This window comes from Engystomops pustulosus, chromosome 2, assembly GCF_040894005.1.
Source record: "Engystomops pustulosus chromosome 2, aEngPut4.maternal, whole genome shotgun sequence".
NCBI lineage: Eukaryota > Metazoa > Chordata > Amphibia > Anura > Leptodactylidae > Engystomops > Engystomops pustulosus.
In genome coordinates, this window is record NC_092412.1 from 21,905,676 (window position 1) to 21,931,458 (window position 25,783).

General features: G+C 42.1%; 1 protein-coding gene across 4 annotated transcripts in view; it reads right to left on the bottom strand.

Moving 5' to 3' along the window:
- Positions 1 to 1,813: 1,813 nt before the first annotated feature.
- The window catches only part of NARS2 (asparaginyl-tRNA synthetase 2, mitochondrial), a 33,828-nt gene continuing 9,858 nt past the window's right edge, over positions 1,814 to 25,783 (bottom strand). For 2 of the 4 annotated variants that reach the window (XM_072133979.1, XM_072133980.1), the window contains exons 8-15: positions 24,633 to 24,765; positions 23,721 to 23,819; positions 21,359 to 21,396; positions 19,207 to 19,273; positions 17,710 to 17,847; positions 13,449 to 13,546; positions 2,457 to 2,483; positions 1,814 to 2,284 (exon numbers count right to left, since the gene is read on the bottom strand). In XM_072133979.1, the coding sequence (XP_071990080.1) occupies positions 2,140 to 2,284; positions 2,457 to 2,483; positions 13,449 to 13,546; positions 17,710 to 17,847; positions 19,207 to 19,273; positions 21,359 to 21,396; positions 23,721 to 23,819; positions 24,633 to 24,765 (745 nt within the window). In that variant the 3' untranslated portion in view covers positions 1,814 to 2,139. Of the gene's footprint in view, positions 2,285 to 2,456; positions 2,484 to 8,270; positions 8,930 to 13,448; positions 13,547 to 17,709; positions 17,848 to 19,206; positions 19,274 to 21,358; positions 21,397 to 23,720; positions 23,820 to 24,632; positions 24,766 to 25,783 lie in introns of those variants that run through there. The other 2 variants (XM_072133978.1, XM_072133981.1) reach the window with 2 other exon arrangements.

The window sequence follows — 25,783 nt, forward strand, 5'->3', positions numbered from 1 at the left end:
CCAATATTGATGACGTATCATTACATTAAAAGACGCCTTTAAAAACATTTCGGGGTGTGGCCTGAATTCACTTATAAATGTGGGGTCATTCTTTGTCATTGGCCTCTCCTGACTACAGACCCCAGAGACCCGGACCGCTACTAGAACTTATCCAGAACTGCCACCACTCTATACTAGGAAGACCATAACCATACTCCAATCACATCCAGAGCTGTATTCACATTTCTGCAGATTTCATGTTGGATCTCCGTTGGGTACCGCTTTGCTGCCCCCTACTGGTTCAAAACTGGGAAGTCTTCTCATTTGCAGTGCATAATTTTTCGTTTCAGGGTCCCTTTCAGCGTCCTGCTGCTACTAAAAACATCTACAAAGGTATGATTACAGACAGTGTCAGGTACTGTCCCTCGATATTTGCATAGAGGGCACAGCAGGGTGAGGACATGCCCTAGTGCACTTGGAGAAGCTACAATCCTGGAATATAAATCCATCTTTCACAGCCCTGCTGCTACTAACAACATCCACAAAGGTATAATTACAGCCAGTATTGTCCTTCGATATTTGCATAGAGGGCACAGCAGGGTGAGGACATGCCCTAGTGCACTTGGAGAAGTTAAAATCCTGGAATATAAATCCATGTTTCACAGCCCTGCTGCTACTAACAACGTCCACAAAGGTATAATTACAGCCTGTATTGTCCCTCGATAAATGCATGGAGGGCAGAGCAGGGTTAGGACAACCCTAGTGCACTTGGAGAAGTTACAATCCCGGAATATAAATCCATATTTCACAGCCCTGCTGCTACTAACAACATACACGAATGTCTGATTACACATCTCTCCAGGGACAATACCTAATACTGGCTGCAGAGAGCACAGCAGTGTGAGGAGATGCTCCTAGTGTATCTAAAAAGGCTAAGATTGTACTATAGCAAATGAAATTTTACAGACCTAGAAGGGAAGTCCCTCCTGGACTGTATAGGGTGTGTATCTTTTTTGGGGAGGGACAGTATTGACTTACAAGACCCTCATCTTTTTTTGGGGAGGTTCCTGGACAATCTTCAGTACAATTTTTGTTTATGTGAGTAACAATGATGTGGTATAACTAACCTTCAGCTCAAGGTAAGTCATGTGAAGGGCCTGTAAGTGACTCAACCAATCATTGATCGGCATGTCTGGAGTGATGACCGCACGTGTTAATTATCATACCTCTCTATAATTACACTCATTAACACCCCTCTTTGGCATTTTCCAGGACGTTACAGCAGGTGGGAGCATACAGACTGCAGCCAGTGTCGGGTATTGTCCCTGGAGAGATGTGTAGTCAGACCTTCGATGTGTTAGTAGAAGCAGGACTATGATATATGGATTTACATTCCTGGATTGTAGCCTCTTCGTTCCCACTGGGGTTGTGTCCTCACACCGATGTCCTCTGAATTCTCTGCAGCCGGTGTTAGGTATTATCCCTGGAGAGATGTGTAATCCGACCTTAGTGTGTGTTATCATTAGCAGCAGGACTGTGAAATATGGATTTATATTCCCCATGTGAATGTCCTCACACTGCTGTGCTCTGTGTATTGAACTGCTTCTCATACCCACCCCTTCTGGTTGAAAACTACAACAGAAGGCTGTGGATTTCAATTCAGAGTGCACAGAGCACAGCAGTGCAAGATCTCACCCCCAGTGGAATCCTGGAATATAAACCTATATATCACAGTCCTGCTGCTACTAACAACACACACACACACACACAGTGATATGCTTACACATCTCTCCAGGGATAATATAGAACACTGGCTGCAGAGAGCACAGAGCACAGCAGTGTGAGAAAGTTATTGACATACATTGGGTAGGCAGCTCCAGTATAAGCCGGTCCTTTGAATGATGGAAGCGGAGAAGGTTTCTGATAAAGCAGCCAGAAAGAAAGCAGCAGACACCGAAAAATGTCCATGATAAAATGTATGTATTTATGTGTATGAAAATAAAGTTGTATTCACAAAAAAAAAAAAAAAAAAAAGTTCCACCAAACTCATCCGGTCACCTCATTCTCCAGGTTACATGTCTCCTCTGGGTCTGAGGTCACGACCTTTGTGGACCTGACTGGTCTGACCTATCATCACTGTGTCCCGAAGCCTGGAGGATGTCATAAGAGGCAAGAATAGGGGAATCTGGGAAACGGGATGACATCTTTGATATTGTCCACCCCCAGGATGCACTGCAGGTATCGCTCAAATCCCATCCCGAAACCACCATGAGCAACGGATCCGAAGCGACGCAAATCTAAGTACCTGGAGGACAAGAGGTTAATGCAATGGGTGCCAAAGCTTCCAGACGCTATCACATACAAGTAAGGAGGGAAATGCTGAAACTCCCGTAGTATTATGTCTTACATGTACAACACCTTTAATAGGGGAATAAGGGGGTCAGGAAGGATAGCTAAAAAATTGTATTATAACTTACCATTGGTATGTATCAGCCAGTCCTAACCTGAAAGAGAAATGACCAATATAAGTGTAACTACAGAAAGCATCATCATCCTGACATGACATTACTTATCCTGTATTATACCCCAGAGCCGCACTCACTATTCTGCTGCTGGTGCAGTCACTGTGTACATACATGACATTACTTATCCTGTACTGATCCTGAGTTACATCCTGTATTATACCCCAGAGCTGCACTCACTATTCTGCTGCTGGTGCAGTCACTGTGTACATACATGACATTACTTATCCTGTACTGATCCCGAGTTACATCCTGTATTATACCCCAGAGCTGCACTCACTATTCTGCTGCTGGTGCAGTCACTGTGTACATACATGACATTACTTATCCTGTACTGATCCTGAGTTACATCCTGTATTATACTCCAGAGCTGCACTCACTATTCTGCTGGTGCAGTCACTGTGTACATACATGACATTACTTATCCTGTACTGATCCTGAGTTACATCCTGTATTATACTCCAGAGCTGCACTCACTATTCTGCTGCTGGTGCTGTCACTGTGTACATACATGACATTACTTATCCTGTACTGATCCTGAGTTACATCCTGTATTATACTCCAGAGCTGCACTCACTATTCTGCTGCTGGTGCAGTCACTGTGTACATACTTTACTTATCCTGTACTGATCCTGAGTTACATCTTGTATTATACTCCAGAGCTGCATTCACTATCCTGCTGCTGGTGCAGTCACTGTGTACATACATGACATTACTTATCCTGTACTGATCCTGAGTTACATCCTGTATTATACACCAGAGCTGCACTCACTATTCTGCTGCTGGTGCAGTCACTATGTACATACATGACATTACTTATCCTGTACTGATCCTGAGTTACATCCTGTATTATACACCAGAGCTGCACTCACTATTCTGCTGCTGGTGCAGTCACTGTGTACATACATGACATTACTTATCCTGTACTGATCCTCAGTTACATCCTGTATTATACTCCAGAGCTGCACTCACTATGCTGCTGCTGGTGCAGTCACTGTGTACATACATGACATTACTTATCCTGTACTGATCCTGAGTTACATCCAATATTATACTCCAGAGCTGCACTCACTATTCTGCTGCTGGTGCAGTCACTGTGTATATACATGACATTACTTATCCTGTACTGATCCTGAGTTACATCCAGTATTATACTCCAGAGCTGCACTCACTATTCTGCTGCTGGTGCAGTCACTGCGCACATACATGACATTACTTATCCTGTACTGATCCTGAGTTACATCCTGCATTATACTCCAGAGCTGCACTCAGTATTCTGCTGCTGGTGCAGTCACTGTGTACATACCTGACATTAGTTATCCTGTACTGATCCTGAGTTACATCCTGCATTATACTCCAGAGCTGCACTCACTATTCTGCTGCTGCTGCAGTCACTGTACATACATGACATTACTTATCCTGTACTGATCCTGAGTTACATCCTGTATTATACTCCAGAGCTGCACTCACTATTCTGCTGCTGGTGCAGTCACTGTGTACATACATGACATTACTTATCCTGTACTGATCCTGAGTTACATCCTATATTATACTCCAGAGCTGCACTCACGATTCTGCTGCTGGTGCAGTCACTGTGTACATACATGACATTACTTATCCTGTACTGATCCTGAGTTACATCCTGTATTATACTCCAGAGCTGCACTCACTATTCTGCTGGTGCAGTCACTGTGTACATACATGACATTACTTATCATGTACTGATCCTGAGTTACATCATGTATTATACCCCAGAGCTGCACTCACTATTCTGCTGCTGGTGCAGTCACTGTGTACATACATGACATTACTTATCCTGTACTGATCCTGAGTTACATCCTGTATTATACCCCAGAGCTGCACTCACTATTCTGCTGCTGGTGCAGTCACTGTGTACATACATGACATTACTTATCCTGTACTGATCCTGAGTTACATCCTGTATTATACTCCAGAGCTGCACTCACTATTCTGCTGCTGGTGCAGTCGCTGTGTACATACATGACATTACTTATCCTGTACTGATCCTGAGTTACATCCTGTATTATACTCCAGAGCTGCACTCACTATTCTGCTGCTGGTGCAGTCACTGTGTACATACATGACATTACTTATCCTGTACTGATCCTGAGTTACATCCTGTATTATACTCCAGAGCTGCCATGTAATTTTGTTAGACACATTTCAGCCAATTAGCATCTATGAAACCAATGACATCAAAAGAAAAATAAGTGCATGGAAAAACTTAGGAATATAATAATAATACAAGATAAGAAAAACATTTTGCAATTATTTCTGGTTCCAGTTGAAGAAGCAGCAAATTACAGAGCTGAACTCTGTGTAACCTCCGTATCTAAGTCAGACGATCATCATACATTCCTCATGTATTAAGTAGGTCTGGTACGTGAATATATGACATCACTGACTGGCAGACATCAGCGCCAGGAGCTGCTCCAGGGTATATATGATGCCATATCCTAAATAGCAAGTGGTGGATTTGAGACAGAGCACATTACACTGGGGTGAAGAGAATATTCTGCCTCCACTTACAGCTTTTTAAAGAGGTAACTTTCTAAATCTGATTTCTTATCCTTATGATAAATGATCAATATCAAATCCTAGATACAAAAAAATAACTATTATAATACTGCCCCTATGTACAAGAATATAACTACTATAATACTGCCCCCTATGTACAAGAATATAACTACTATAATACTGCCCCCTATGTACAAGAATATAACTACTATAATACTGCCCCTATGTACAAGAATATAACTACTATAATACTGCCCCCTATGTACAGGAATATAACTACTATAATACTGCTCCCCATGTACAGGAATATAACTACTATAATACTGCGCCCTATGTACAAGAATATAACTACTATAATACTGCCCCCTATGTACAAGAATATAACTACTATAATACTGCCCCTATGTATAAGAATATAACTACTATAATACTGCCCCCTATGTACAAGAATATAACTACTATAATACTGCCACCTATGTACAAGAATATAACTACTATAATACTGCCCCCTATGTACAAGAATATAACTACTATAATACTGCCTCCTATGTACAAGAATATAACTACTATAATACTGCCCCTATGTATAAGAATATAACTACTATAATACTGCCCCCTATGTACAAGAATATAACTACTATAATACTGCCACATATGTACAAGAATATAACTACTATAATACTGCCCCCTATGTACAAGAATATAACTACTATAATACTGCCACCTATGTACAAGAATATAACTACTATAATACTGCCCCCCATGTACAAGAATATAACTACTATAATACTGCTCCCTATGTACAAGAATATAACTACTATAATACTGCCCCCTATGTACAAGAATTCAACTACTATAATACTGCCCCTATGTACAAGAATATAACTACTATAATACTGCCCCCTATGTACAAGAATATAACTACTATAATACTGCCACCTATGTACAAGAATATAACTACTATAATACTGCCACCTATGTACAAGAATATTACTACTATAATACTGCCCCCTATGTACAAGAATATAACTACTATAATACTGCTCCCTATGTACAAGAATATAACTACTATAATACTGCCCCCTATGTACAAGAATATAACTACTATAATACTGCCCCCTATGTACAAGAATATAACTACTATAATACTGCCCCCTATGTACAAGAATATAACTACTATAATACTGCCCCCTATGTACAAGAATATAACTACTATAATACTGCCACCTATGTACAAGAATATAACTACTATAATACTGCCCCCTATGTACAAGAATATAACTACTATAATACTGCCACCTATGTACAAGAATATAACTACTATAATACTGCCCCCCATGTACAAGAATATAACTACTATAATACTGCCCCCTCTGTACAGGAATATAACTACTATAATACTGCCCCCTATGTACAAGAATTCAACTACTATAATACTGCTCCCTATGTACAAGAATATAACTACTATAATACTGCCCCCTATGTACAAGAATATAACTACTATAATACTGCCCCCTATGTACAAGAATATAACTACTATAATACTGCCCCCTATGTACAAGAATATAACTACTATAATACTGCCCCCTATGTACAAGAATATAACTACTATAATACTGCCCCCTATGTACAAGAATATAACTACTATAATACTGCCCCCTATGTACAAGAATATAACTACTATAATACTGCTCCCTATGTACAAGAATATAACTACTATAATACTGCCCCCCATGTACAAGAATATAACTACTATAATACTGCCCCCCATGTACAAGAATATACCTACTATAATACTGCCCCCTATGTACAGGAATATAACTACTATAATACTGCTCCCTATGTACAAGAATATAACTACTATAATGCTGCCCCTATGTACAAGAATATAACTACTATAATACTTCCCCCTATGTACAAGAATATAACTACTATAATACTTCCCCCTATGTACAGGAATATAACTACTATAATACTGCTCCCTATGTACAAGAATATAACTACTATAATACTGCCCCCTATGTACAGGAATATAACTACTATAATACTGCCTCCTATGTACAAGAATATAACTACTATAATACTGCCCCCTATGTACAAGAATATAACTACTATAATACTTCCCCCTATGTACAAGAATATAACTACTATAATACTGCCCCCTATGTACAAGAATTCAACTACTATAATACTGTCCCTATGTATTAGAATATAACTACTATAATACAGTCCCTTAGTATATAGAAGTATACAATTGGTCACAATAATAGTATCACATATCCGTACAATGAAGCAGAATTGAATGAATGTGACAGTGCACACTTGCAGGATTAGGAGTCCTGGTATAATTACAGATGTCTGCCTCTTATTACCGCCATACACTCTCCCATACAATGTGCCTGGACAGAACTTTCCTCTTATTGCTGTCAGCTGCTCACTAATACGTCCCTTGTGCTGTGCGCGCTCTGTGACATGTGAGGCGTCATCTGGACCTGATTTGGGAAGTTAGTAAATGTTGAATTGAATTAATTGAGCGAGAGATAAAAATAGCGCAGGAGCCGTGTCATGGCTGAGCGCTCCGGCCCGGGCCCCTGGCGGAGGGAGGCAGGGCCGCACCTTACACTTGAATTTGTAGAATGTGTTGGAGCATATAAACAATACTGGTGCTGAGAGGGAAGCGGTCCACCTGCCATACTGTACACAGGTGTAATACCACCACCAACATGCAGTAACAACACAGATAGATGTATACTGTACATAGATAAATAGATATGAGATAGATAGATATGAGATAGATATGAGATAGATATGAGATAGATAGATATGAGATAGATATATAGATATGAGATAGATAGATATGAGATAGATATGAGATAGATAGATATGAGATAGATAGATATGAGATAGATAGATAGATAGATAGATAAGCAAAAAGGAAAAAAAACAGCACTCCAGACGTCCAAGTCAAGTGAAAGAGGTGGTCTCTTTATTCCATGTAAGGTAGCGACGTTTCGGCTCAAGTACGAGCCTTTCTCAAGCCAACTACTTAGTGCACAGGGTGGGTATATATACATAATTCATTGGTCACATGACCTACAGAAAACCCCGCCCCCCCATTACAATATACAAATTCAGTGTAAAGAGTACAATATAAAAAATGCAATAATATGTATACATTGTGCAAAGCGTAAGACACAGTACATGTTATTTTATACGTGAATACGATCCAACATTTTATATAATATATTATTCGTGATATGCATATAAATATAAAGTGCAAAAACAGTGCTTAAAATCCACTATAGCAGTGGAAGGACATACCGCCGCGCACTCAGAGGTCCCCAGTCTGTACTCAGTTCGTTGCTGTGTGTGCCCTGCGGTCAACCGTTGGTTGACACGCATATTGGAACGCAAGCCGGAATCCCTCCGGCTGCGCATGCGCATAGAATGTAAACCCGGAAGTTGGTATCCGTTACCATGGTGTCAAATTGCGAGCTGTGCTCACTCGCGAGCTATGCTCGCTAGAAGATAATCTCCATATACCGATAGAGGGAGGAAAAATAAAGGGTACACTAGTACTGCTAGGCTATATAATAATGTCACCAGATTGTAAAGAAAATAATATCACATCAGTAGGAGGTCTGGGGAGTTTAATCAATTGTCCATCCCCTACTTTATGACCTCTTTTATGATTAATGCTTATGCATATTTGTAGATATAATTACAGCCTGCAGACAAAAATATGTGTAACCAATAAGACAAATTAATAAAAACCATGGCCGGATAATGGGCATAAAGGCACACATCGCAAATATAAAGAGTAAATAGGGAGAAGTAGAGATGCACGGTTGTCGTCCTCATTGGCTTTGAAGTATGGTAATAGTTACAATCTGTGAATGATACAGAAAAGAAAAAATTAGTATGGTAGTAATGGTATGCACCAAGATTATAATTCACATATACAGGATTTGAAAGGAAAGAAAAGAACAGTACTACTCAAATGCGCATGCAACGATCCATACTGTATATAATATATTATGCAACCGATCATGACGTGTGTTAAATATTAAGTTTATAATCCACATTCAGCCCATTAGGTTTCAGGGCATTTAACGTAAATATCCAAAAGAGTTCACGTTTTTTTAAAAAGCGCTCTCTATTGCCCCCACGTCTTAAAGCGGGTATATGGTCAATAAGACGGAAACGTAATTGTTTCTCAGTGTGACCAACTTCCGAGAAATGTTTTGAAACCGGTAAATCTTTTCTTCCGGATCTGATGGTGTACCGGTGTTGGTTCAACCGAACCTTGAATTCCAATGTGGTCTCACCTACATAAATGTAGCCACATGGGCAGTATAAAATGTATACTACAAATGCGCTATTGCATGTCAAAAAATACTTGATATTATATTCCACCCCATTATGCGAAAAATTAGACCCTTTATACATCAGGCCACAGTTTATGCAATTGCAGCAGGGATAACAGCCTTTCCTACTCTGACCAAGTAGTCCAGGTTGCCTGCTGCTTTTAAAGGTACCTACATCTGAGTGGACCAATCTATCCCTGATGTTTTGTGCCCTACGATAGGAGAAAAGAGGTGGGTTATCAAATTCAGGTATTATGATATTACTACCAGATAGCTTCGACCAATGCTTACGGACTATTCTTGCTATTTTGTCGCTCTGATCATTGAAAGTCGTAATGAAGGGAATTCTCTTAATTTCACATGACCTGGTTTTGTCTTTAAGGAGATCTTCTCTTGTTATCTCTTCGGTTTTTTGTAGATTATGTGCAATGATTGCATTCGGGTAACCCCGCATTTTGAAATTCCTAGCCATTTTGTATAAATTTACAGTTGTTTGTTCTGGATTACTAGTTATCCTTTTAACTCTAAGCATTTGGCTGTATGGGAGAGATTTGACTGTATTACGGGGATGATTGGATTCATACCGGACTAGAGTGTTTCTATCAGTAATTTTTGTGTAAATGTCTGTGTCAAAATGATCCCCCTGTCTTGTAACAAGTACATCCAGAAATTGCAAATGATTTGTCGATGAATCAACTGTGAATTTAATCGTCTCATCTATGATGTTAAGGAATGCATGGAATGATTCCAACTGTGCGGGTGTGCCAGTCCATAATAGGAAGATGTCGTCTATATACCTCCACCACTCTAAGCAATATGCGAAGAGTGGGGAGGTATATATGGCATCCTCCTCGAGGGCTCTCATTACAATGTTGGCGCCATGTTTGCACCCATGGCTACTCCTGCCAATTGTAGGAAAAATTGGTCCCCAAACAAAAAATAATTATTACGCAAAACAAAATCAAGCAATGTCAAAATAAACTCTTGTGTCATGGATGTCAAATTTGTAGAGGTAAGTAAATGGCGTACCTTCCTCAGGCCCATATTATGACCTATGGAAGTGTACAGTGACACTACATCGAATGAAACAAGTAAGATTTCGTCTTGTGCCGATATATGGATTTTACTGAGTTTGTTGATAAAGTCCGCACTATCCCTTATATATGACCTGCCATTAATTGCTAATTCTCTCAACATTTTGTCTAAAAATGTAGCCATATTAGAGAAAATAGACCCAGTTCCGGATACTATAGGTCTTCCGGGAGGGGCTATCAAACTCTTATGTATTTTGGGTAATACATATATGACCGGGGTAACCGGATGTTCCACAATGAGATATTTATATAAATCTTCATCGATGATATCATTCACAAGGGCAGTGTCTAGCATTGTTTTAATTTGTTTTTGTAGTTTAAATTTGGGATCATGTGAGATTTTTAACGGCTTGCGTTCCAATATGCGTGTCAACCAACGGTTGACCGCAGGGCACACACAGCAACGAACTGAGTACAGACTGGGGACCTCTGAGTGCGCGGCGGTATGTCCTTCCACTGCTATAGTGGATTTTAAGCACTGTTTTTGCACTTTATATTTATATGCATATCACGAATAATATATTATATAAAATGTTGGATCGTATTCACGTATAAAATAACATGTACTGTGTCTTATTACGCTTTGCACAATGTATACATATTATTGCATTTTTTATATTGTACTCTTTACACTGAATTTGTATATTGTAATGGGGGGGCGGGGTTTTTTGTAGGTCATGTGACCAATGAATTATGTATATATACCCACCCTGTGCACTAAGTAGTTGGCTTGAGAAAGGCTCGTACTTGAGCCGAAACGTCGCTACCTTACATGGAATAAAGAGACCACCTCTTTCACTTGACTTGGACGTCTGGAGTGCTGTTTTTTTTCCTTTTTGCTTGTACATGGAAGAGTCATAGTCCAGACTCAACAAAGCGAGCACCCACCATTGTTTGCCCATTAAGTGTGCTGCCTGGACTTTCCATTTGTAGATAGATAGATAGATAGATATGAGATAGATAGATAGATAGATAGATAGATAGATAGATAGATAGATAGATATGAGATAGATAGATAGATAGATATGAGATAGATAGATAGATAGATAGATATGAGATAGATAGATAGATAGATATGAGATAGATAGATAGATAGATATGAGATAGATAGATAGATATGAGATAGATAGATATGAGATAGATAGATAGATATGAGATAGATAGATAGATAGATAGGAGATAGATATATATGAGATAGATAGATAGATAGATAGATAGATAGATAGATAGATAGATAGATAGATAGATATGAGATAGATATGAGATAGATAGATAGATGTGAGATAGATAGATAGATATGAGATAGATAGATATGAGATAAATAGATAGATATGAGATAGATAGATAGATATGAGATAGATAGATAGATAGATAGATAGATATGAGATAGATAGATAGATATGAAACTTATATACTCACCCTCCGATGTCGGCGCCTCCTGTCTCCTTTCTTCCTCGCGGCTCTTCTTCGTTCTTCTGTCATGGACCCGGCCATGTTTTCTTCCTGGCCGGCGCATACTATGATGTCAGCAGCGGCCGCGTCATAGTATGCGCCTGCTGGAAGAAAACATGGCCGGGTCCATGACAGAAGAACGAAGAAGAGCCGCGAGGAAGAAAGAAGACGGGACGCGCCGACATCGGAGGGTGAGTATATAAGTTTATTTTTTTTAAGTGCTGGGGGGGGGGGGGGGCAGGCTGTACATTACTAGGGAATGGCTGTATACTACTGGGGGCTGGCAGGCTATATACTACATGGGGGCTGGCAGGCTATATACTACATGGGGGATGGCAGGCTATATACTACATGGGGGCTGGCAGGCTATATACTACATGGGGGATGGCAGGCTATATACTACATGGGGGCTGGCAGGCTATATACTACATGGGGGCTGGCAGGCTATATACTACATGGGGGCTGGCAGGCTATATACTACATGGGGGCTGGCAGGCTATATACTACATGGGGGCTGGCAGGCTATATACTACATGGGGGCTGGCAGGCTGTATACTGCTGGGGGCTGGCAGGCTGTATACTACAGGGGGCTGGTGGCTGTATACTACTAGGGGCTGGCTGTATACTACTGGGCGCTGGCTGACTATATACTACTAGGGGCATGCTGGCTATATACTGGAAGGGGGGGGGGCTGTGACCAATGCATTTCCCACCCTTGGCTTATACTCGAGTCAATAGTTTTCCCCAGTTTTTGGTGGTAAAATTAGGGCTCTCGGCTTATACTCGGGCCGGCTTATACTTGAGTATATACGGTAGATAGAGGTACAGGAAGAATATAGATAGATAGATAGATAGATATGAGATAGATAGATAGATAGATATGGGATAGATAGATAGATAGATAGATAGATAGATAGATAGATAGATATGAGATAGATAGATATTAGATGTATAGATATGAGATAGATAGATAGATAGATATGAGATAGATAGATAGATAGATATGAGATAGATAGATAGATATGAGATAGATAGATAGATATGAGATAGATAGATATGAGATAGATAGATATGAGATAGATAGATATTAGAGATAGATAGATAGATAGATCTATCGATCTATCTATATTCTACCTGTATCTACCTCTATCTATCTCTATCCATATCTCCTATCTATCTATCTATCTAAAAATCAAAAATTGGTGGCACTCCAAGTTCTTGTGAAAAAGGAATTCTTTTATTCCAAAAGTGCTACGTTTCAGCTCCCATATCTGGAGCCTGGCTTGAGAAAGGCTGAAACGTAGCACTTTTGGAATAAAAGAATTCTTTTTTCACAAGAACTTGGAGTGCCACCAATTTTTGATTTTTAGATAGATAGATAGATAGGAGATATGGATAGAGATAGATAGAGGTAGATACAGGTAGAATATAGATAGATCGATAAGCAAATAGACAGACACAAATGAAATAGATAGATACTTGCGGGAATGACTTACGTGTTAAGACGAGAGTGCAGGATGTGAAGTCTTTCTTCTCTCAAGCTCCCACCAAAAAGTTCTCCGATCCCTGGGACGAGCATGTCCACTGCGGCTACCTGGGGGAGACAATAACATGACACTTCTCATGTACAGTCTATACAGGGATAAAGGATGGCAGTGACAGCTGTGATCCATAAGAGGAGAGATAACATGAAGTCCCTACAGAGGCAGTGCCTCCAGTAACGGGTACATGGTAAGGGGGGGGGGGGGGGGGGGTGACGACTGGAAGAAAGGTTCCTTATCTTACCAGGGGTGGGAGAGCCTATATATACGGTAATTGTAAAGAGAGGTGATAACATATAGAGAAGTTTTTGTACCCCTTCTGTTACCCCAGTCACTAGAAGGTTCACTGAGAAAGAGGACAATGATGGTGGAAACATGAAAGGATATAAGAGGATATACAGCGGTAGAAAGGACAATATCCAGGAACATTTCTTCATGACATCTTCCGTCTAACATGGTACAACTATCACCTCTCCTGCTAAGTCCATCAGCTCCAAGAGGGATATAGGAACTTTCCTGTTACCCATCACAACCACATTCTGTGTTCTTCTATTACCCCGGTGGAGGACACAGGATCCTTTTCTCATGTAACCCCCCATCACTCTGTCCGTGTCCTCGTTCTCCGTCTACCTGGGTCACATGGTCACCATTCTAACTAATCCTAACCTGTAACCATCATCTCTATCCCAGAACAGTCTATAGTGACTCCAGAATAATACAATTACCAGACTGTATCATCTCTGTCCCGCATTCCAAACACTCCAGGTGGGATACAGGAACTTTGCGTAAAGGAAACCTTCCACCACGGATCGGCCTATTAAGGTAGATCCGGTAGTAGGTGGCTCTAATGTATTTAAGGATAGCCCTTTTTAGGGCTAATTCTTTACTCCACTATTGTTTTTTTTTAAAAATCTTTAATTGTGATAATATGCTAATTTACCAAAGAGGCTACTGGGGCGTGGAGTAGCTGGAGCTGAGGCTACACGGCACGGCTACTCCACGCCCCAGTAGCCTCTCTGCTCCTCCTACCAGATATCTTCAGCGTGCAGCTACAAGGAGCTGTGCACCCTCATCCGCGTCGCCGGCGTTCTGCACATACGCAGTAGCTCCGGCTACGGACATGAGACCACGCGGCCAGCGTTCTGCGCAGCTCCTTGTAGCTGGGCGCTGCAGATGTCTGGGTAGGAGGATCAAGGAGGCCCCTGGGGGGTGGAGTAGCCGCGCCGTGTAGCCTCATCTCCAGCTTCTCCACGCCCCAGTAGCCTCCTTGGTTAATGTGCATATTATCACAATTAAAGATTAAAAAATATACAGGGGACTAATGGAGTAGCCCTAAACAGGGCTATCCTTACATACATTAGAGGCACCTACCACCGGATCTACCTTAATAGGTAGATCTGTGGTGGTAAGTTTCCTTTAATGTCACCACCCCTCTTACCAGTCTTTCTCTCTGTACAGCCTCCTGTGTACCAGACAGATACAGGAACTTATATATATATATATATATACACAGGCGGTCCCCTACTTAAGAACACTCGACTTACTTACGACCCCTAGTTACAAACGGACCCGCTGTAACTGTTATCAGAGGTGTCTGTAATGAAGCTTTAGTATTAATCCTGGTTCTTATGAAAACCCAACATTTTTAAAATCCAATTGTCACAGAGACCAAAAAAGTTGTGGCTGGGATTACAATGATAAAATATACAGTTCCGACTTACATACAAACTCAACTTAAGAACAAACCTACAGACCCTATCTTGTATGTAACCCGGGGACTGCCTGTATATGTTATCACTTCTCTTACCGCCATCACAACTGGACCTGACCCTTTCTGCCACTTTACTGACTCCCCCTTCTCACCAATACCCTGCTATTATCATCTATATTAATGTTCACATGTATCCAGCTCATGTGACCCTGGTGGGTAGATGTAGCTCCTCTTGTGAGCACATAATAATAATCTGTATTTATATAGCGCCATCATATTCCGTAGCACTTTACAATTCATAGGGGACATATACAAATATAATATTACATTACTGAGTACAAACAGACATATGGAACACTAGGAGTGAGGGCCCTGATAGCAAGAGCTTACAGTCTATGAGGATGAGGGGGTGACACAAGAGCTTACAGTCTATGAGGATGAGGAGGTGACACAAGAGCTTACAGTCTATGAGGATGAGGGGTGACACAAGAGCTTACAGTCTATGAAGATGAGAGGGTGACACAAGAGCTTACAGTCTATGAGGATGAGGGGGTGACACAAGAGCTTACAGTCTATGAGGATGAGGGGGAGACACAAGAGCTTACAGTCTATGAGGATGAGGGGTGACACAAGAGCTTACAGTCTATGAGGATGAGGGGGTGACACAGGAGCTTGCAGTCTATGAGGATGAGGGGGTGAAACAAGAGCTGACAGTCTATGAGGATGAGGGGGTGAAACAAGAGCTGACAGTCTATGAGGATGAGGGGGTGACACAAGAGCTTACAGTCTATGAGGATGAGGGGGTGACACAAGAGCTTACAGTCTATGAGGATGAGGGGTGACACAAGAGCTTACAGTCTATGAGGATGAGGGGGTGACACAAGAGCTTACAGTCTATGAGGATAAGGGGTGACACAAGAGCTTACAGTCTATGAGGATGAGGGGGTGACACAAGAGCTAACAGTCTATGAGGATGAGGGGTGACACAAGAGCTTACAGTCTATGAGGATGAGGGGGTGACACAAGAGCTTACAGTCTATGAGGATGAGGGTGACACAAGAGCTGACAGTCTATGAAGATGAGAGGGTGACACAAGAGCTTACAGTCTATGAGGATGAGGGGGTGACACAAGAGCTTACAGTCTATGAGGATGAGGGGGTGACACAAGAGCCTACAGTCTATGAGGATGAGGAGGTGACACAAGAGCTTACAGTCTATGAGGATAAGGGGTGACACAAGAGCTTACAGTCTATGAGGAGGAGGGGGTGACACAAGAGCTTACAGTCTATGAGGATGAGGGGGTGACACAAGAGCTTACAGTCTATGAGAATGAGGGGTGACACAAGAGCTTACAGTCTATGAGGATGAGGGGTGACACAAGAGCTTACAGTCTATGAGGATGAGGGGGTGACACAAGAGCTTACAGTCTATTAGGATGAGGGGGTGACACAAGAGCTGACAGTCTATGAGGATGAGGAGGTGACACAAGAGCTTACAGTCTATGAGGATCAGAGGGTGACACAAGAGATTACAGTCTATGAGGATGAGGGGGTGACACAAGAGCTTACAGTCTATGAGGATGAGGGGGTGACACAAGAGCTTACAGTCTATGAGGATGAGGGGGTGACACAAGAGCTTACAGTCTATGAGGATGAGGGGGTGACACAAGAGCTTACAGTCTATGAGGATGAGGGGGTGACACAAGAGCTTACAGTCAATGAGGATGAGGGGGTGACACAAGAGGTATAAGAGCTTGTATAATGGTCCAGTCATTCCTTCAAAGGGAACTTAATAAAATAATTTAATAAATAAGAGAAGCCTGGATCTTGGTATCTATCTTGTGTTTGTTTTATATATCCTCCTTGTACAGATAGCTTTCATTTCACAGAATTCGAAGCTTCTTGCGTTTCCTTGACATTTCTTAAGTTTCTTCGTAGATGACAATGATTGCTTCATGGGAAATGTGGTCAGTGGTTTCGACGGAAGAACGTTTTTTAACTTTTGTCCCCAAGTATGAGGCAACGCAGCGTAAAATGGCAGTAGTGAAAACAGCTGAGAGCGACACATTACTTCAGCCACAACAATTGTTCGAAGGGTGTTGAATTTCCGTGATTATATTTGTCTTTAACCCCTTCAGGAGCAGGCTCTTTTCAGATTTTGTGATTTTCCATTTTTCACTTCCCGCAGCCTATAAGCCATAACATTATTGTTCCATTTACAAAACCGGCCAGGGGCTTGTTTTCTGCAGGACAAACTCAGATTTATAGCGGTTCCATTTCATTTTCTATGCATTGTACTGGAAAGCTAAAAACAAATTCCAAATGCAGTGGAAAAAAAGCCATTTTCTGGAAACATTTTTTAACTGTCCTCACAGCAGGCATAGATAGTACAGTATCTAGCTGCCCATGTGATGCTGAGGCATCATGAAACTGAAAACAAACAGCACAGAAATATGGAAGATCAGTCAATATGGAGTCTGATCAGAGAATGATGACATCTCCTTACCGTATGCTGAGGTCCGTCTTCATTGTCACGGGCGTAGAATGGTTTGAGGCTGTAAGGGTAATTGATGACAAACACAGGAACCTCGCCGCAGTGTCTGACCAAATACTTTTCGTGCTCCGTCTGCAAGTCACATCCCCACTGCAAGAAGAAGAGAGCACTCAAGCTTGTAGATCATAACACTCAAAGCCTTAAGAAGCTCTTTAAAGGGGCCTTCCAAAACCTCTTAAAGGAAATCTACCATAAAAAGCCATCATGATGAATCAGGGACACTAACTTATAGATCCAGGCTACTTGACTGTGGTGATCTTCTTATTTTTGTTCTCCATGGCCTCCTTCCTTCTTAAAACAATTTTTAAAATTATGATAAAGAGCCAGATGGGCTCTGGGGGGTGTTCTGAGAGCCTCTCGGTGCTGTAGCTTCAAAGTCTGTTACACTGACTCCCCCTCCACCCCACTACCTCTGCACTTTCACTGTGTGAGACTACAACACATAGAGCGAGGGTGGTAGTGATCCTGCACAGAGTAACAGCATGTGAATCTGCAGCAGGGCGTGCTCTGATAATGCCCCATTAGCGCCGGCTCATTACAATGATTTTAATAATGTATTTTAGAAGGAAGGAAGCCATTGATAAGAAATATAAGAAGATTACCACAGTCACGGTGCCTGGATCTGTGAGTAAGTGTCCCTGGTTTATCATGATAGATTTTGATGGTAGATTTCTTTTAAAAAGAGTTGTCCTACTCTTCCCGTTACTGTTGGAATTCTTTCTCTAGCCTCCACCTCTCATGAGTTATCAGTCCTGGGAAAATATGCAAATAAGCTTTCCAGGATGGGAAAAGGAAAACCACGCCTCTTTTGCTACCTTGCACAAATTACCAAAAGAGGCGTGGTTTCCCTTTTCCCATCCTGGAAAACTTACTTGCATATTTTCCCATAATACCCCAGTGGAGAACCAATGGCTATAAGTCTCCATAAGGCAGTCTTAATTGGCAAAGTCTCCATAAGGAGAACTCTTACTTCCGACCTGAGTAATCAGTTATGTAAGTTTTCGTCATCCAATATGCTAATTAGATGCACAAGTGTCATGTGGGTGAGGGAGGAAAAAAAAGCATCATAAAAAAAGAAGCATTCTTATCTGGTAAGAAATATAAACTATAGAAATTGCTTATATTCACTTGTCTATTGTAAAGTTAGTGACTGCTTAAAGGGGATATCTAGGCTAAAAATAATGGCCTGTCCTAAGGATAGGTAACTCGTATTATATTAGTGGGGGTCTAACACCCAGCACCCATACAGATCAGCTATACTCAGCATCTGATATCAGACATAATACAGAACAGGAAGCAAACAGCACCATTCTCTGTATAGTGGTCAAACGAAACACTGCAGCTTAGCTTGTACTCAAATGATTGAGACCTAAACTGACCATGACCCAGTCTATAACCTTCTGAGTCATTTCATAGCCGGAAGTGGCTACTTGTTGACCACTCACTCACCTCGGTTTTATGCTGAAATGAAGTCTCGGCTTTCTTTAGAATCTCTATGGCTTCAGTATAAGACATTCTGTGAAGGAGAAGGAATAACGCTGTAAGAAGTGAGGAAGGTAATTACACAGAGGACGGAAGGGATATTCTGAGAAGACGCGGCCGCTTCCTCTCTGTTTTTTAACTTAATTGGCCCTACTTTCCTGGATGACAATTATGGGATGTAAGTCCGTCCAGCTCCGGCTAATTACAGAGTCTTAACTACCCCTGAATTACGGTCACAGGCTGAATGTGGGATCCTCACAACACAGGCTCAGCTGACACAGTGTGATGGGACTTGTAGTTCTACAAACTCTCCCGTACATATCACTAACCCACACATGAAGATGATTTTTGACGGTAAGAAACCCAGAGTACACAAGAGGCCGGTTGTTTACTGCCCTCTATGGTTGCTGAAAGGGACTGTGTTAAAGGAAATCTACCACCAAAATCACAAAAAACTAGTGGCACTTACTCATAGACCACCGTGACTGTGGTAATCATCTTATATGAGTTATCCATGGCCTCCTTCCTTCTAAAATCAACGTTTAAAATTATGTTAATGAGCCTGAAGGGCTCCTGGGAGTATAACAGAGCCCCTCCGTGCTGTAGCCTCACACGCGGTTACACTGTCTCCTCCTTAGCACTTCTCCCCTCACTCAGCCTGCTGTAATCGAACGCAGTGTGAGGAGAAAGTGCTCCTGCACAGTGTAGAAGCCTGTGAAGTTAGAGCATGACGGGTCTCTGATAACACCCCCAAAAGCCCTTTGAGGCCATTTTGGCTCATTAGTATACTTTTAAATTTTGATTTTAGAAAAAAGAAGGCAATGAATAGAGATGAGCGAGCACTAAAATGCTCGGGTGCTCGTTACTCGAGCCGAACATTTCCAGATGCTCGAGTGCTCGTTTCGAGTAACGAGCCCCATTGAAGTCAATGGGAGACCCGAGCATTTTTCAAAGGGACCATGGTTCAGGAATAAAATGTGTTATTTAATTGAAAAATAATGTCTTCTGATAATTTGCAAACATCTGCGATCTATTCTTCACTGTTCCGCGCGTATATTATCTCCCGACAAGTTAGCAGATGTAAAGAACAGTGAAGAATAGAATAAAAACAGTGAACACAGTGAACACAGTGAACACAGGATCATTTAAGATAAAAACACAGTGCAGAACACAGTGCAGAATAGATTACAGATGTTCGGCACATCTGCTTACTTGTCGGGAGATACGCGCGGAACGGCGCGAACAAAATAGCATGTGAAGAACAATATATATGTGTGTGAAGAACACATTGCAGATGTTTAAATACATCTGCAATGTGTTCTTCACACATATATATTGTTCTTCACATGCTATTTTGTTCGCGCCGTTCCGCGCGTATCTCCCGACAAGTAAGCAGATGTGCCGAACATCTGTAATCTATTCTGCACTGTGTTCTGCACTGTGTTTTTATCTTAAATGATCCTGTGTTCACTGTTTTTATTCTATTCTTCATTGTTCTTCACTGTGTTTTTTTTAATTAAATGCTCGATCTCGAGCAGGGGAAATACTCGTCCGAGCAACGAGCCGTCTCGAGTACCCTAATGCTCGACCGAGCATCAAGCTCGGACGAGCATGTTCGCTCATCTCTAGCCATGAATAACAAATATAAGAAGATTACCACAGTAATGGTGCCCGGGTAAGTGCCCATAGTTTTATCATGCTGGATTTTGATGGTAGATTTACTTTATGAGGTCCTGACAGGCCCCTTTAAGGAAACATCTGTTTGTGTATAAATAAAGTTATAAAAATTTTGCATGAAAAAAAATGCAATTACATCATTATTTTTGGTGAATTTATACAATAGCCCCTGTAATCTATGAAGATCCTAGTCTATCTCTAACCCTATAATTTAGAATCTCCTGCAGGTAAACCTGGGCTAAAGCCGAGGCCTACTGAGCTACAAGGCCCAGGGAGACCTAGGGTAGATTTATTTATACTGCCCATAGCAACCAATCACAGAGCAGCTTGCATCTTACCACAGTAGTTTACTAAATGCAAGATGAGCTCTGAGTGGCTGCAAGGAACCAGGTCTGTATTTGTATGTAAAGATAGAAATGTCAGCAAGTCAAATATTACTTACACAATAAAATTACTCTTTAATATTCGCTCCAATCGGCCCTTGTGGAAAAGAGATGAAAAAAATTCTTTACTAGAGAAACATATTCTAAACAAAAATTAGGTCATTCTCCATTATCTTTAACATTTAAGAACAACTGAGTGCCTCAGGTTTCCTATAAATTACCAGACTTCGTGTATGGGTGACTACCATATATCCTACTAGCACAGGATTGCAAGTATATCCATGTCCAATGAATAGGTCAATAGCAGTGTCAGGGCCTGGAAACTCCTTTAAAAGGAGCCATCCTTAGGGCTCATTCACATGGCCGTCTGCGGGGACGTACATGAGACCACATATACGTCCCCATAGACGGCAATGGCGGCGGTACGGTACCACACATGTGTGGGACCGTTCCGCGCCATACACCGGGAAAAAATAGAGCATGCTCTATCTTCTTCCAAATGTGTGGCTGTGCGCTGCTGTTCTCTATGGAGGGAGGAGGGTCCACCTCTTCCTTCTCTCCAGCACATGGCGGTATGCCCCCGCTGCTGGTGTACTGCGTGTGAATTAACCCTTAGGGTTAATATCCCTTTAAAACGAACAAGTCATCAGGAATGTCATTTTTAGCTGGTGTCAGGTTCCAATAATTTATGCTATGCCGATTTTAAAAATGCCTTTGTCAGCACTCTACTAGCAGTCCCAGAGGGAGCGGTGGAAGCTGCAGCAGCCTGTGTGCCTATGTCTCCCTTGCATTCTTCCTCTACTCCACACCATCCCCCTCCCTCCACTATGGAGAGGAGGGAGTTGAATGAGTGTGGAGGAGAGGAGACTGAGACACATGCACACACAGACTGCAGCTGCAGGGAACCAGGTAATGTGAAATAAAGTGTTATAAAGAAGTGGCAGTATTCAAAATGCTGACAAAGGCATTATTAAAATCAGCATATCAGATATTGGAACCTGTCACAACTAAAAATGACATTGCTTTACAAAGCCCCCCAGGTCTGAATAAACTTAGGGTCCTCAGGGTAGGGGGCATGGTTCTCCACTTCTCTGGGACTGATGGATCACTATACTTGGCCAACTCTATTAATTCTATTGAAGTCTATGAAGTGATCATTGGGTATGCACACAACTGCTCCATTCACACTGGGATCCCTCCTCACGTGGTCACTGTGAAGACCCCAAAGCAGTCAGGCCCCTTACATCTGTTAACTTATCTTTGATCCCTGTGGCCTTAGTCATGAAACCCCTTTAAGAAATAAACAGTGAGACGGAGATGGACGCTTATACAACGCTGAACTGCTCTCAGCCCGGTCCCGGTTATCGTACAAGTCTGACAGGTTAGACAGGAAAACAAACATATCCATTACATATAAGGTGTAGATTTGTGATCTACTTTACGGGTGTTATCACACGTCCGCGGCCGAGCCGCAGTAACCTCACATGGATTACCGCTAATTGCTGCGCAGCACCTGTACAGAACATGCAACCGGACACCATAGCAGGTAGTTGTGCAGTATAGAAATTAAAGGGACCATGTCAGCTCCTGAGTTACATATTAGTTAAAGGAAACCTACCACTTGAAGTGGCAGGTTTCTGATGGAAATACCGGGCACCAGCTCAGGGTGAGCTGGTGCCGGAGCTTATTTTTGTTAGTGTTTTAAACCGCTGTATCGCAGTTTAAAACACTTTTTAAACTTTGTAGCCGGCGCAGGGAGGTACACGCTCGGCGCTTACCATGCGCGCGGCTCTCCTTCACTTCCTATGTAGCCGCGCGCACGGTAAGCGCCGAGCGCACACCTCCCTGCGTCGGCTATAAAGTTTAAAACACTAACAAAAATAAGCTCCGGCACCAGCTCACCCTGAGCTGGTGCTCGGTGTTTTCTTCTTAAACCTGCCATTTCAAGTGGTAGGTTTCCTTTAAGCGTATGACCTGGATGCAGAGAAATTGGCACTTTCTTGATGCAAATGACCATTCTGGTGCACCGTGGGCATTGCCACGAGGGCCAGTGCACCAGATCCATTTCCTACTATAAACCAAAGAGGGTGCATTGAAATTTGCATATTAATAAAAATGAATATTTCTCAGCATTCAAGCCATGGAATTTCTTACAAATAAAATTTGATTATTATGCAAGACACTTCACCAATAAGTTATGTTTAATTTATAGATGACCTGAGGGCCAACAGTTTCTCTGAAGGGTCGTTACAATGAATACAAGTAATACATTAACATCCTCTGAAAGCTTTTTGACTTCAGACTGATACATTCTAACAAACTATAGGAATAAGATTTTGATCTTCTAGCCTGGATACAACTGTAACAAACCCTCAGCAATCAGTAGTCTTAGGCCTCGTTTCAGGCACTGCACTCACTCACCTGCTGCCCTGGAGACACGTATTTAAAGAAAAGGTTCATATCTTCAGGACACTTGGACAGTAAAGCCGTGGTTGTGTCTTTAAATAGATTTTCCATAATCTAAAAGTCAAATGAGACGCAGGATGAGATATAACATTCTTATATGTAAAACTCTGGGATAAAGTGATAGGACAGATGCAGAACAACAGTGTAAAGACCACCTACAGGGACCTCCAAGACAAGGAAGACCCCAAGACAACCAAATCAGAAGAGCTGGGCAGATTTCCATCCAGGATTCTTGGGACCAGTTTTGTTGTCACCTGGTTTTAAAGGGTTTTTTACCTCTAAAGAACTACCAGCAAGTCCCCACAATATAGGGATAAGTGTATAATCAATGTGGTTCCTGCCGCTAGGTTCCTCATTAATCGTGTGAACCGGGGTCTATAGTACCTCATACACATAGATCATAGGTTGCCGACTTGCCCTATACTCACTTCTATGGCATTGTAGGACTAAGCTGTCCAGAATTTACATGTCCAAAACATCAACAAGTGGTGTGTACCTTTTCATCATCAGTGTTTTGTCCTGGCACTACAGGAATCTTAGTGATCCCAATTATATGCCCTCCAACCTCCTATAAGGCTTTACCTGGGAGAACTGTGAGAACATAATTATTAAAGGTATTGTACGGATTTTTAAAAAACATGGTCCCTGTCTTTCGAAAACAGCACTACATCTGACTATGGGTAGAGTGTGGTATTGCAACTTAGCTGCATTCATTTCTACAGAGCTGAGTTACAATAATGTGACTGTACGGTGATGTTTTTGGATATATTTTTGGAAAACTCTTTAAGGCCACCAGGTACACATATGGGGTGTTCCTATGATGGTAGATATTGGGGGGAGATAGGAATTGCTTTTCCATGCACCAACCTGCATAATGTCCTCTAAACGTTCTGTAAAGGAGACCTCGGCCTCCACCATGTAGAACTCAGCCAGATGTCTCCGACTCTGGGAATTCTCTGCACGGAACGTGGGTCCGAAGGTGAAGACTTTCTTGAAACCACTGCATAAAAAAACACAATAAAATGTGATGAAAGAATAAAAAAAGAAAGAAAGAACCCATACCTGTCTGGGGGTCGGGGTTCCCATGCTCCATTGCTTCCAGTCCCAAGCGATGAATCATGTTTACAATGCACGTGACTCCCGAGCCAATTCTCCTCCTCCGTGTTCTGTATATAAAGAGGTGACTGCTGAGGCCAAGGATTGGCTCGGTGGTCACGTGCTGTCTATACAGATGTGACTGCTGAGGCCAGGGATTGGCTCGGTGGTCACGTGCTGTTTATATAGATGTGACTGCTGGGGCCAGGGATTGGCTCGGTGGTCATGTGCTATCTATACAGATGTGACTGCTGAGGCCAGGGATTGGCTCGGTGGTCACGTGCTGTCTATATAGATGTGACTGCTGAGGCCAGGGATTGGCTCGGTGGTCAAGTGCTGTCTATATAGAGGTGACTGCTGAGGCCAAGGATTGGCTCGGTGGTCACGTGCTGTCTATACAGATGTGACTGCTGAGGCCAAGGATTGGCTCGGTGGTCACGTGCTGTCTATACAGATGTGACTGCTGAGGCCAAGGATTGGCTCGGTGGTCACGTGCTGTCTATACAGATGTGACTGCTGAGGCCAGGGATTGGCTCGGTGGTCACGTGCTGTCTATACAGATGTGACTGCTGAGGCCAGGGATTGGCTCGGTGGTTACGTGCTGTCTATACAGATGTGACTGCTGGGGCCAGGGATTGGCTCGGTGGTTACGTGCTGTTTATATAGATGTAACTGCTGGGGCCAGGGATTGGCTCGGTGGTCATGTGCTATCTATACAGATGTGACTGCTGAGGCCAGGGATTGGCTCGGTGGTCACGTGCTGTCTATACAGATGTGACTGCTGAGGCCAGGGATTGGCTCGGTGGTCACGTGCTGTCTATACAGATGTGACTGCTGAGGCCAGGGATTGGCTCGGTGGTTACGTGCTGTCTATATAGATGTGACTGCTGAGGCCAAGGATTGGCTCGGTGGTCACGTGCTGT